The sequence below is a fragment of the Cricetulus griseus genome, chromosome 2 (assembly GCF_003668045.3).
Source record: "Cricetulus griseus strain 17A/GY chromosome 2, alternate assembly CriGri-PICRH-1.0, whole genome shotgun sequence".
Lineage (NCBI taxonomy): Eukaryota > Metazoa > Chordata > Mammalia > Rodentia > Cricetidae > Cricetulus > Cricetulus griseus.
Window position 1 is genome coordinate 4,064,934 of NC_048595.1, and position 13,862 is coordinate 4,078,795.

At 52.3% G+C, this 13,862-nt stretch overlaps 1 protein-coding gene across 2 annotated transcripts; it reads right to left on the reverse strand.

Annotated features, from left to right (window-relative positions):
• Positions 1 to 1,686: 1,686 nt before the first annotated feature.
• Icmt (isoprenylcysteine carboxyl methyltransferase) lies at positions 1,687 to 9,006 on the reverse strand. Of its 2 annotated transcripts, XR_003481857.2 has the most exons (6): positions 8,716 to 9,006; positions 7,579 to 7,667; positions 6,506 to 6,675; positions 5,540 to 5,757; positions 2,417 to 3,328; positions 1,687 to 2,301 (listed from the first exon to the last, which is right to left on the reverse strand). XR_003481857.2 is itself a non-coding variant. In XM_027398378.2 (5 exons), exons 1-5 carry the CDS (start codon positions 8,908 to 8,910, stop codon positions 3,146 to 3,148), a joined length of 855 nt encoding a protein of 284 aa, XP_027254179.1. In that variant the 5' UTR covers positions 8,911 to 9,006; the 3' UTR covers positions 1,687 to 3,145. The 2 variants fall into 2 exon arrangements, 1 of the variants encoding a protein (XP_027254179.1); XM_027398378.2 differs by having other exon boundaries at positions 1,687 to 3,328.
• Between the last annotated feature and the right edge of the window lie 4,856 nt (positions 9,007 to 13,862).

Consider the following 13,862-nt stretch of genomic DNA (forward strand, 5'->3'; position numbering starts at 1 on the left):
CCGTGGTTATTCCTGGGCAGCTTGGTGTGGACAATAGCCATAGCCACAGAGCTCTGCAGGCCTCAGGAGAACCTGAGAGCTGGCAGCTCCTAAACCAACTGACCTCATACTGGTAACTGGCAAACCTGTAAGCCTCTTTGGTATATAGAAAAAAAAAAAAAAAAAAAAAAAGCCATGTAGTCTAAAAATAAACAACTTTTGAGCAGGCTAAAAGTTTTTTGAACATACATCAGCTATATCCAGTTATCACATTGAAACCCAGTTCTCCTACTGTAAGACTTCATTCTGCCATCTGACTCACCTAACCATTAAAAATCTGACACAGGGGGTAGGGGGGCCGGACAGGGAGGTGAGCAGAATTGGGGTGAATGATGTGCAACTCCCAAAGAGTCAATAAAGAACTTAAATGAAAAAATAAAATCATTTTAAGGAAAAACAAGGACACAAAAGAGATGGGTTTAGAAAAAGGCGTGAGTGTGGGAAAAGCTAACATTCAGTATGATATACAATATTCAACGAGCTCCTCTCTTCTGTCCTCTCTTTATCCCCCTCCCTTTCTAATAAAACTTCTCACTCACACACACACACACACACACACACACACACACACACGATACAACGAAACTGCAAAAGAATTCATAAGATCTCTCTTATCTTAAAAAAACAAACAAAAAACAAAAAACAAAAACCCTGACGCTGCTCAAAGTCCTCCCAACACCCCTGTGAGGTAGGTAGGTGGTCCGGACCCCATCCTACTGATGGGGAGGCCTAAGCACAGAAGGGTGTGGGGGGGATAGAGCAAAGCTCTGGTCACACCCCCACCACAGCAGGGGCTGAAGTGGTCTTGGGGTTCCGGCTTGTTAGGAAGGAAGTCTTTTCCCGGTGGCTCACTCAGGCTCTGCGGGCCTCTCTCTGTGTGAGCCAGTTTCCTCAGTGGTGCATGTGGCCTGCAGACTGGCCCCAGAGCACTTCCAGCTGGGTGAATTCTCCGCTGTGCCTGCCTCCCTGGCTTCCTAAGCTGACTGACCAGGCCACAAGTCTTTGAGATTTCTGGATTCGTAGAAGTTCTGGTATAGGAACAGGGACTGGGATCACCACCGTGTTGATGGAACACCTATTATGGCAAGAAAAGCTAGAATTCCCCATTTACGCAGCCCCCAAGGTTTCGACAACTCGGGTTGAATCCTACAATATACCAACCCCCCACCTGACTGTGCCCCCTTGTCTGACAAGATCCTGTGCTGTCTCAATATTCAGCACTCAGCCACGCTAACCTCATCACCCTCATGGCCAGAACGCCCTCCACCACTATGTCCTCCGGAGCCGCTGGGCCCGAGTGTTCACAGACACATCTGCAGGACCACTAAGTTCCTGCATCTACTGCTCACCAGCCACACGAGCCCGTTGTCTCTGCTGAGGCAGAGGACACCAGTCCTGCCTTAAGCCAGCCAACCGGGGAATCGTAGGTCACCAAGGTAAATGCATGCTTCCCTGCTGGCTGCACTGCTGTGATGTGGTTCCCACCACCACCACTGCCAACATCAAAGCCAAGCTCCAAGGTTGCCAGTCATTACCAACCCCACATTGTGGTACCTGGAGACCCAGCCTAGATACAGCAAGCTGCCAGCATGTTTGGCAACACTGCCATACTCAGGATTCCCAGCAGGCTAGAATGAACGCAGGGCATACTAAGTGTCCATTCTTTTCAACCCCACAATGAGTCAGTTAAGAATGTCTCTGCTCAGGGGAGAAGGAAGGACGGACAGACAGACGGTGTTTGAGTCTGAGAGAACCTGAGCACAGAGCACTCTAAAGGCTGATCTGGATCGGTTGGACTTGGCAGGAAGTGACAGGCGGAGGCAGCATGCCGATTACCAGAGCCAAGTGTGTTAGCCGACACACATGCAAATTTTCAGAGTGGTTCTTCACCAGCTGTGCTCATGTTGCCTGTTGCACACTAAGACACTTCTACATCTGAGAGTAGAAGCTTGGAGAACAAATCAAAACCCCAGGTTGGAAGGATCTCACATCAAGACCAAGTCCAGACTGATCAAGGGTCACACCTGCTTGAAGCTTTTATGTGCAACAACAATGCTACATGCCTCCCAGACCTGCAGAACAAGGGTGCCAGTGGACCTGGCCCGCGTTGCCCAACCGAAGGTTATTCAAGAGTCAACTGCCTGAACTCACAGGTGTGTGAGCTATGCTGGACCCTCTGGGAAACAAACGCAAAACACTTGAAGCAGCAGCAAGGGTGACTTACTTTGAAAGAACACAGAAAACAAATGCGACACACTAACCCTGCAACAGAAAAACACAAAACATGAGCTATGATAAAATGAGAGGGGAAAAAAAAAAAAAAAAAAAAAAAACCAAACACACAGAGGGCAGTATTTCTCAACATCAGCACAGGCACCTGGTAAATACTTCCTGGGGAAAGATTCGGTGAGGCCAGGCCTGCAGGAGACCCCAGGGCCTGCATCCTCGGGCCCGGGTACAATGGCTGCTCAAAGCCACGGAGCACTGAAGGGGTCTGTGCTGCCTGTTGGTCTTGGAAACAGCAAGGCAGGAAGCATCGGCGTCCCTTTGAATCTATACTGCTGTTCTTAGGGAACTGGTGTGTAAATATGATGAAACGCATGATGAGCTCTAGAGTTAGCACAGATGCTCGTGCACTTAGGGGCAGACAAAGGTTAAAGTTATGCTGTGTTTTCGGTGAAATTAAAGGTTTCTGATGCGATCTGAATGCTGTTATGCGGCAGCTCTGACTACACATTCTGGCGTTAGTGCTGCAGAGGGCAGTGTCCTCTCCCGAGTGTTCCGGTCACAGTGCACATACACGCTGGCCTGAGGGGCATGAGACTGTGGCTTGGGTCCTCGCCCTGCCGCTGTGAAAAGGGCAGGGATGAACCTCTTCAACACGCTCCTTGTTCACCGTCTACCTTCAGTCCACACAAGCAGAGGCTGCTTCAGCATGTCCTTTGGTGCTAAGGCCTTCTGACCGTTAGGTCTCGGGTGACATTCTGAGGAGTAATTAGGGACATATAAAATGATTAAGAAACTCATTCTGCAGTGGCCAATTGGATGTAGTTTTGTCTTAGGCTGTGCAGGGCCAGAGACTGCCTGGTCCCACAGGCCTCTGCCCTCATAGCTCCACCTTGACTCCTTTAATGAAGGGTAGGCCCGTGGGTACCCTCTTCTTGTACTCCAAGTATTCCTCCCCAAAAAAGTGAATGAGCGAGATCTCCTCCTCTTCTGTGCGGTCACGGAAGAACCGCCACACCGTCAGGGCGTAGACAACACCACAGATGGGGTTACACAGCATCACCTGGCAGAAGAGCACAAGATGACCAGTCAGAGCGGCCTGATGCCCAGGCACCTTCTCCACACAGGGCTTCTTGCAGGGGCCCAGAAGACACTCAATTCTGTGAAAGCCGTTAACATTCCCCGGAGTCACCCTCACTGCTGCATCTTTTTGTACCTGTCTGTGATTCTCAAGTAAGCAAGACCTCAGTTACAGTGAGAGACAATACTCTTGGGTTTCAATCATAGCTGGCGCAAGCCCCCACCTGAACTCAAGGGTGGTGTGGTGGTGGGAACTCATACCCGTGTCTCTGTCCTCCTGACCTCTCCCTGCCCACTTGAACAGACCTGTTTATCTTGGACCCTTCTTCCTGCCCCCAAGACCACATGAGCCAAAGGCTACCATCTGAGCTTCCAAAACATTTTTCAGAGATTACTCAGCTCAGAAAGTGGCAGGTGCACAAGTCACAAAAGCTGTGCCTAGCCGCCTTTTATATGTGGCTTCTTTTGAATCCCCGCCCCCTTTCCAACCTAGTCCTCCAGCCACAAAGCCCCTCAAAGTTGAAAGCATTCCCAGCTTTAGAAGCGTCCTTTGTTGCCGTGGAAACCACTACCCCACCCACACCCACTCTAGGTATCAGGACCCATCCAGTGACACTTCCCCTCAGGGAACCAGGTATGCCCCAACCACTTCCCTGCACTCTTCACCGAGCACTGGCTGTGTTCACAGCACTATACTAAGCCACTCAGCCTTCAACCCATCTTTGACTCAGAAGCACTGTCCCTACACTACCGTCCTGGCTTACACGGTAGAGAAGGCAGGCCTCAGTGACCAGGCCTGGCCCACCTGGCAGCACCACAGTCTGTGCCATCACAGCTGGCAAATGTGTGCAGCTTTCTGGGCAGCCTTGAAGGCAGGATTCTTAATCATCAGTGGCAACCTTCTACCGAGGAAAACCAATTTTCAGTGCGTCATCAGCATCGTTCCAACAGTCAAGACAAAAAAATAGTGTTTTGTATAAGGTAAGCACCGATGCAGCAAAGACCCATCCTCCACAGGTACACACACATGCACAAGGGTGCACTGTAGAAAACACCAATGATCTCAAAGGCATGAAAAGCCCTTCAGCCCTTAGGCTGCAGAGGCATTTGACAAATTACATTCATCAGCTGCCATCAGCGCCATCATCCCAGGGCTGCGACTGCAAGCGGAGCAGTACGGCGTCCCAGAGACACACAGCTCTGAAAGAAATGCTAGAGTCACCTCCTATGCCGTTATGGGGTCACCAGAATCCCCGTGGCCTGTGCACCACTCAAGGGGATGTCTGGGGGGTCCCAGGTGATTTTCCCAGGCTCTACTTACTCTCTCTGGCCAGGTTGTTCTAGGACTAAGTATAGCACCAGAGACAGCTGTTAAGAAACAAGGGTTTGGTCTGGATCCCCAGACAGAGCAAACCCCACAGCTCTCATTAACCTGGCAGGACCTTGGCCTCATTCGGGCCTATTTTTTGATGAAAACCCACTGAGCTACCACAGGGTGGCTGAGGACATTCCCTCCCCAAAGCCTGCCTTCTCTAGCCCAAGGTGTTCCAGATTCCAGTCAGAGTGGCAGAAAGGGGCGCAACACAGGGCAGCGCAGCACCACTACCACTAGGGGTCACATGCCACTCAGAAGGCAGGCTTGCCCCTGTCTCATCTCCCTTTCTGATGCTGGCCTGAAGGGAAGCTCCCTCCCTGCAGCGGCTGACCTCTGTGCTCACCTCCCTGCAGCAGGCTGACCTCTGTGCTCACCTCCCTGCAGCAGGTTGACCTCTGTGCTCACCTCCTGGTGGGTGCCAGACTTACCACCTGCTGCCCTGGGGTTTCCCCTTTAAAAGAATAAATCGTCCTCAAGTTTAAAATAATTTAAAACAACGCCCAGATTTCACCTCTAAAACACCTAACGACTAGATTAGGTCATGACCACCTGGAACACACCAGGGAGCACAGGATGACAGGCCATCGGTGCACACACTAAAAAAGACTTAAATGAACACTTAGAAATGATGGGTTTTACGGTGTGCCAATTATACTTCAATTTCAGAAACATAAAACAGTCAAGTGGCCTAGACAGGAGGGTTACAAGTTCAAGTAAACGTGGACTACACAGCAAGACTCTGTGTCAAGACACCAAAAGAGAAAGAAACTTAGGAAAAGGTAAATTCACAGAATACCAGTGTCAACTTTGGTACCATACCTGGGTCCCGATACTCCAGTAAAACCAGCCCACGTAGGAGGGATGCCGGAACCAGGCATACACCCCGCTCGTCACCAGAGTGTGGGTGTCTGACTTCTCACTCTGCACCACGTGGTTGAAATTGGAGCCAGCTGTGAACATGGCCGCTTTCCGCAGGCACTCTCCAAACACCACCATCAGCAGCCCAGTGGTGCTGAGCCAGGTGATCTGCTTCAGTTCTGCAGAGACACACAGGGACAAAGAAGGAGTGGGGGCGCTGGGGTGTGGATGACTGTCTGAAATGACCTCTTTCCCTCAGGAGAGAGACACCAGAAAGCACCCTGTGGGCAATCAGCATCTATCATCACATTAAACTTGAGCAATAAGAAAACTACCCCCAACCCCAGCACCACTGTTTTCTGTTTCAAGTGCCAACAAGTCAACTGTGAGCAGCTCTCCCTGCCTGGGCTGATGGGCTCCGTTCCGAGCCACACACTGGTTCACATCCTTCCCTAGGGAAGGTGTATTGCCGAGAGAAAAAGACCAGTCTGTTTCCAAGTCAGTCCGAGCACCCACATCCAGCCTTGGGTAAGTGTGATTTAGGTGTGTTCCCAATACAGACGTCTTGTTTTGCTTTATAATAAAACCATGTGAAATTTTCATGTTACAGAAAAGTATTTGGGCTCAAACTTCATCTAGTCCAATGCCAATGTTAAGATTGCAACCAGCAAGGTGAGGCGCCGTCTCAGGCAGTGCCCTGAAATCTCAGGGCTAACAGCAAAAGGTCAACATGTCCTGGATTCAAAATCCAGAAGCAGAATTCTCCAGCGAGTGGAGTCTGTCCTTTATAAATAGCTTAGGGAGGGGCGAGGGCTGGGGCGTATTGCTCAGGGGAGATTAGACCCGAAAGGTAAGCCAATGTCACTCTCCTAAGCCCACAGGAAGGCACCCTCCCCCCACCAGACAGGAAAAGTAGGACACACCCACCTGGCCAAAAGATGTTTTCCAGTGTGAACTCTATCCAGGAAGAAAGAGCAGCCACTGTGTACTCCAGACTGTGGTTCAGGAGGAAGGAGTCCAAGGACAGACTTTTGGGGTTATTGACAGCTGTCACTAAGTACTCAGAATAGTGGAACAATGACAGCGAGCACACATACCTGTGCAAAAAAACACAAACAAAGCAGTAGACTAGGCAAGAGAACCAAGTTAGGCAAAAGTATAGATCCTGGTCTGCTGAGCTGTCCCTAACCCATGTGCTGCTGCCATCACCCGCCTGAGTGACACCAGGCAGGCACACATGTCATCCATTCCCTCTTGAGCTTGCAGAAAGTGGGGGGTTGAGTGGTGCTGTTATGTTTCTGAATGTCACAGACAAAATTAAAAAAAATAAAAATCTCCATAGGTGAAGGAGGAATTATGGTCCCTTTACGGCTTTTAATATGACAACTTCTTCACACTTTAACATGAAAGGGGAGGATATCAACAAAGTAGCGATGCATGTGGGAAACAAAACTCAACAGAACTAAAATGATTCCAGCAAAGAAGGGTTAGACGGCTCAGCGTACTGATAATAGGAGATAAAGCGTTTTACCTTGAAGCCACGATTCATATCCAAGTCAGAGGCTAGAAGGCTCAAGGGACTGAACTCATAGTGTAGGGGAAAGTCCTACACTGGCTGTGGGGGAAGCACTAGCCGGGACCTAATAGAAACCGGAGACGGAGAAGGCTTAGGAAACAGCGGGAAGCGTGCCCCTTCCCATCACCGCGGACCTGCACCCCTTCAGGAAATGGCTCATCATGGCAGCTTCGGATGGCGGGAGCCTCTGGAGAGGGCACAGGGAGACCCGTTTCCATCCACCACAAAATCCACTGACATGCACAACGGTGTTCACGAGACTCGAAACGTGGGGATTCGGGGGAGGCAGGAAAGAGGCTGCTGCTTCAGAATCCTAACCAGCCTCCTGCTGTCAGAGCCCACACAGGGATGAGGAGAGGCCCCTACTCACCCACTACTCTGCCGACCCTCACCTCAACACCGTCATTCCCAAAGGCAGTCTTACCAGCCAAAGTGACTCCAGGAGGACTGGCTGAAACTTAGTAGCACACCGCAGCCAAACACAAAGCCGAGGAAACAAGCTCGGATGGCTATCTGCAAACACACCCAGAAGAGCCTCAGTCACCGGAAGTTCCATGTGCAGAGCCCAAACCCAGACTCTGAACACCGTGAAGGATGAGCAGGGTCCATTTGCTCAAGAGAGAAAGAGGATGAAATGGGGTTGCTTGGATTCGAATTGCTCTCTCTCTCTCTCTCTCTCTCTCTCTCTCTCTCTCTCTCTCTCTCTCTCTCTCTCTCTCTCTCTGCCCTCCCTTCGGCAAGTTACTTAAACGACAGTTTACCCATCTACACCATGGAAACAACAGTACTGTAGGGCAACATAGAGGCTTCGCCACAGAAAGCACCTAAGAACCCCCGGTTTTAACAGGCACAATAAGTATTACTATTACCACCGGCATCGGCAGGGCTATCTACGGGAAAGGTGTTTACGCCCCATTTAGGGGCTATACTCCCAAGTCAACGCCTCTAATGAAAACTCTCGCGACTGTGCCCTCAGCCACCTCTGAGAAGTGGGGCGTCGGCCGGCAGGTAAAACACCACACCTGTCGTTACATAAACTTAAAAACCCCGTGAGTTCGCTCACTTCCCACCTGGCTTGGAAGCCGCTGATGGGCAGGGGATGCAATCAACACCCACAGCTAGGGGAAGCGGGTCCCTGCCGGGACCTCAGCTTCTACCTCGGGCACAAGCGTGTGGGGTGGAGGCGAAAAGGCAGAGCGACCACCGCCAGGCTGCAAACCAACCGGCTGCCTGCTCCCCGCCAGCCCGAGCCCGGTCCCCAGGTCACCTACTCAGCCCTGCCTGCCCGATGGATCCGGGCCCCGAGCCCTGTCCGCCCGGCGCGCCCTGCCCCGGTCGCCACCTCCTCGGCTCACCCTGCCCGGTGCCCGCCTGGTCCCGGGCCACCCTGTCCGTCCCGCCGGTTCCCCATCCCCGGTCCTTCCCCGTCCCCGATGCCCCGTCCCCGGTGCCCCCGTGCCCGTCCCCGGTCCCCCCCCCCGTCCCGGTGCTCCCGTCCCGGTGCCCCCGTCCCCGGATCCCCGTCCCCGGTGCTCCGTCCCCGGCGTCCGTCCCTCCGCACCTGGTAGCGCGGCGGCCGGTAGAGCAGCAGCAGCAGCGCGTTGAGCCCGGCCACGTAGAGCGCCAGCCCGGTGCGGCCCTGCAGGCCGGCGCGCGTGAGCAGCGGCAGGGCGAGCACCGAGGCGCCCAGCAGGAAGGTAGCGAGGCTGAGGCGCGCCTCGGAGCCCGGCGGAACCCGCGCCGCGCAGCCCGCCATGGCGCAGGGCGGCGGAAGAGCCGGCGGCGGACTAGCGGCCCGAAGCGCCGACCGTAGCCGGGGAAACCCGAAGGCCGCGCCTGCGCACTCGGCCGCTGACGCCGGCTCGGGAAGGGCAGGCAACCCGGAGCTGCTCGGGGCCCGCCTGCGAGTTCTCGCGAGAATGGCGCCGCGCGCGGCGGAGGGCCGGGATTCGGAGCGAGCGGCGCGCCCCGCCGTCGCTAGGAACGTGACGTCGGCAGAGGGGCGACGGGCCATCCCGGAAGTGGCCTCGTGGTCTTGTCGAAGTTCACCCCAAGTTTAGAACCGAATCCCGGTCCCAAGAAACCACCGGGCGTCACCGGCCCCTCGTTCGTGCCTCGGCCCCAAAACAGACCCCGGGCCCTAGGGTCCGCGGACCGGGCGACGAGCCTTCGAGACCGGCATCCGGGGCCTCCCCAAAACGGGATCGCCCCTCCTAAGTGGAAGTAACTAGGGTTTACTATCTATCTATCTGTCTGTCTATCTGTCTGTATATCATTCCATCTATCTGTCCATCTATCTATTATCTATAAGTTTTTTGTTTGTTTTTTACAGACAGCGCACCAAACTTTGTTGTGATGCTTGATTTGGGGGGAGGCCAGCATTCGGAGCGATTTTGATTGACCTGTAACAGGTTTCTTTTTTTAAAGATTTGTTTATCGTGTATAATATATACGTCGTTCCTCCTCCTGCATCCCCTCAGGCCAGGAGAGGGCACCAGATCTCACCAACGATGGCTGTGAGCTCCATGTGGTGCTGGGATTTGAACCCGGGTCCTCGGAAAGAGCAGCCGATGCTCCTAACCGCCGAGCATTCTTTCCATACCCTGTAATAGGTTCTGTTTGTGTGCGTTTTCCATGCTGCCTATAATGAAGATGTCAGTGTTAAAGCCAGAAGTCTTCCCTCACTTCTTGTCATTTTAAATTTACACAGTACTCGGGGGCTGGGGAGAGGGCTCAGAGGTTAACAGCACTGGCTGCTCTTCCAGAGGACCCAGGTTCAATTCCCAGCAACTGCATGGAGCTCACAACTGTCTGTAACTCCAGTTCCAGGGGAGCCGACACTTTCACACCAATTCACATAAAATAAATTTAAAAAACTAGTTTAAAAAATGTATACAGTGCTCGGATATATTCGTGTGGCACCACACAATGTGGGTTTGACCAGTCTGGAATCGGAATCCACCGCAGAGATCCACCGGCTTCTGCCTTCCTCACTGGGAGGAAAGGCCGGGCCACACACCCAGCCTAGTTTTGCCTTTGAGTCAGATGTGTCCTCTGCTGCCCAGGACGACCTTGAACTCAGTGGGTATCTGGGACATGTCCTGGAACTTGCACTCCTCCAGCCTCTCCCCTCCAGAGGGCTGGGATTTCAGGTGTGAGCCATCACTCCGGATTGTGTCTGCTGCTGGGGACCGAACTGAAGGCTTCTTATGTGATGGGCAAGCAGTCTGCTGACTGAGTTATCTCTCCAGTCCATGGAGTGTGGGGTTGGTTTGGTTTGAGTTCAGGAGAGAAACCCTTGGGTGCAAGGGCTGCAGGACAGGAAGGGTGTGGGAAGACTTTAGGATCTGGCAGGCCCTACCAGCTCCTTAAAACTAGGAATCGTTGAGGAACCAAGAGCTGGCTCTGGATTTGAAAGGCAGAGGCAGGAAGGAGCAAGCAGGATGGGAGACAGGCCCCGGGAGCTGTAGGGCAGGTAGCTGTAGGGAGCTCTGCATGTGGACACAGCAGCAGGTCCTGGCAGGAGCCCTGTGGAGAACCTGGGCCGGTATGCCAGGCTCCAGTACTCTACATCCTACCTTGGTGACCTTAGGTAGCTTTTGTGAACCTTGTCTTCCTCCATTCCTCCAGGGAATCATCCATTGCCCTGCTTAACCTTAATTGTCACCTTGACACAGCCTAGAGTCATCTGAAGAGAAGAGGCTTGACTGAGGCACTGCACGCATGAGGTGGTCCATGGGCACGCCTGTGAGGTGACATCTTGATTATTAATTGGTGTAGGAGGGCCCAGTCCACTGTGGGTGGCACCATTCCCTGGCAGGTGTTCCTAAGCATGGGCAAGTGAGCGAGCTGTAGAGCATCCTCCTCTATGACTTCTGCCGAGCTGCTTGACTTCCGCCCTGACTTCCCTCAGGGGTGGACAGTGACCTGGAAGAACTACACCAGGGTTGTCTACAAAGCCCAGCACTGTGTTTTGATTGTGCGTGGAGGACATGATAGGAACGAGAAAGAGATTTAATGGTTCAGTTAGAATGAAATCCATACACACACACACCACACACCATACACACACACACACACACACACAAACCAAATAAGGCTCTCTAGCCTCCTTTCTGTTGCTGTGATAAAACACTTGCCAAAAGGAACTTGAGGAGGAAAGGGTTCATTTGGCTTAATACTTCTAGGTCATGGTCCATCACCGAAGGAAGTCAGGGCAGGAACCATGGAGGAACGCTGCTTCTTGACTGGTTCATCTGCTCATCCTTTTGGGATGGGGGCAGGGAAGGTTTCTAGACAGGGTTTCTCTGTGGCTTTGGAGCCTGTCCTGGCACTCACTCTGTAGACCAGGCTGGTCTCAAACTCACAGAGATCTGCCTACTGAATGCTGGGATTAAAGCCGCATGCCACCACTGCCCGGCTTCACCTGCTCATCCTTAGCGTTCTCATAAATCCAGTACCACCTGCCTGAGGAATGTTGTCCAAAGTCGGCTTTCTTCTCAGATAACTAGGCTGTGTCAATTTGTCGTGAAAGCTAAGCAGCACAGAAGGCTGATGGAGAGGCAGTGCCATACGGGAAGGAGGCCTACGAGCAGCAGTTCCTCATGGCCTCCTCAGACTCAGGACCTCTCCCCCAGTCAGGACACGTCAGAGCCACTAGAGGGCGCCTGTTGTCCCTCACTTCAGGGAGGGCTCTTGACCAGGAGGCACAATCTCTCTCTGGTGGAGCCCCTTCTCAGGCCCTGAGCTTTTGATCTCCACTCTTAGACAACCAGCAAAGTGTAACTGACTGGAGAGCTTGAGCCACTCCGTCCCCTGCCTGTCACCTCCCCTAAGGCCCCAATTCCTTTATCCCAGAGGTCAGAGAAAGGAAAAGATGTGTTCTGCCAGATGGGGCTACACCACAAGGAAGGTGACCTTTTTAGGGATCGCTGGGATTGCTGAAACTGTCAGGGCCTAGCACTCAGCACAGTTGTGGAGAGGGAAGCAGGCAGGTTCTTATACACCCGGGCATGTGTGTAGCCAGAGAAACAGTCACACAGAGGATGTATATGCCCAGGAAAACAGTTAAAGAATGCCTATGACCAGAGAAGCAATCACATCCAGAGAGTACATATATCCAGGGAAACAGCCACACACAGCGCAGCACTCACACAGTCATATATATAGTTACACACACAGAATATGTATGTATGTATGTATGTATGTATATCCAAGGAAACAGTTATACACAGAGTACATATACCCAGAGGAAGAGTCACATGGAGAACACACATATACCCAGGGATATGTCAGAGTGCATGCACTGACCCAGGGAAGCAATCACACACAGAGAGAGGACTACATCCATATACACAGGAAACACAGGCTTGCTTTTCCCACCAGAGAGGAAAGGAGTCTCACTTATGGTTTAAAGCCTTAAGTGTAGGGAAGTGTGTAACCATCCAGCTCTCCATCCAAACACAGGAGATGACAGATCTCCAGAATGGGAAGGAAGAAAGGGAAAGTGTCCAGTTCTGGGATGCACTGCTCTTTTCTTGAAAAATAAGCATTTGAATGTGTTTTGTCCAAACAGCCTCCAGACAAGCACAAAAGGAGCTCTTTCTCGGGCAGTAGGGTCCCTCTGCAGCCCATGCCTTCCCCATCTTTATATACCACCACTAGCTAAAGCAGTTTTCCTGTCTGGGACAAGTATAAGGAAACTGAGGCAAAGAAGCAGACAGACTTGATCTGGACAGGCTGGTACTGCTTTATTGGAACAGCGAGGGGACCCAGTCTTTCCTCTGGATGAAGGCTGAGTGCACTTAGAGAGGCTGGGGATATGTGTGCAAACATGCACACATATGTACATAGCTGTAGGAAGCTACAGGCATTTTGTCATTTGACCGGAAGCAAGTTGGGTTGTTTTTGATACCTAGGCATATTGCTCTGCAAGTGGGGCCAAGCAATTCTCGATGGCTAGGGGCTATTGCCCCATAGGGCTTGACTCAGTCTTCATGATTTGAGGCAATTACCTACACTAAGAACCACCTCAGCATTTCCAAATTAAACCACAAGCTGAGATGAAACAAGCTGTCAGTCTTTCTTTTTAAGATTCAGCTTTATTACCTTAAATTACGTGTGTGTGTGTGTGTGTGTGTGTGTGTGTGTGTGTGTGTGTGTGTGTGTGTGCACATGTGAGTACAGGTGCCAGTGGAAGCCTAAGGCAAGTTGCACCCCCTGGAGCTGGGGTCACAGGTGCAAGAACAGTATGCACTCTTAACTACCGAGCCATCTCTCCAGCCCCCAGACTTTTGTTTCTTAAGCACCACACTTTTATTGAGCAAGAGAGAGTGTGAAGAGGATAGCGAGTCCAAGGCAGGTACACAGATGCATGGACGAAAGCCACCCATCCTACACACAAAATTCCCAGGGTAGAAGCCGGCTCGTATTATTTCATTCAAGCCTGAAGCCAAGCAGGAGGAAAGCCCAGGATGCTCATATCCCCCTCCCCAGTGATGGATGCCAGATCAGTCATTTGCAGAGGGCTACCCCCCTGCCCCCAGAGCTGCTGGCTATGGGGTCCACCTGCCTATCCAGAGGGCAGTGGGGAGGAGTCTGCCCAGCATGGCTATGGGTCTCCACTGCAGACAGCCGGGTTTTCCAAAAGAAAATTTCCTCTCCTCCGGCAGTCACAGGATGGAGGAATGAAAGCAGCTCTTTCCAGTC

Excerpts from the sequence above, each read along its gene's own strand:
- Icmt (XM_027398378.2), bottom strand. The coding sequence starts at position 8,910 with ATGGCGGGCTGCGCGGCGCGGGTTCCGCCGGGCTCCGAGGCGCGCCTC. Across the intron at positions 5,758-6,505 it reads GGAAAACATCTTTTGGCCAG|AACTGAAGCAGATCACCTGG; the intron begins GTGGGTGTGTCC and ends GTGTCTCTGCAG. Across the intron at positions 3,329-5,539 it reads ACTGGAGTATCGGGACCCAG|GTGATGCTGTGTAACCCCAT; the intron begins GTATGGTACCAA and ends CTCTTCTGCCAG.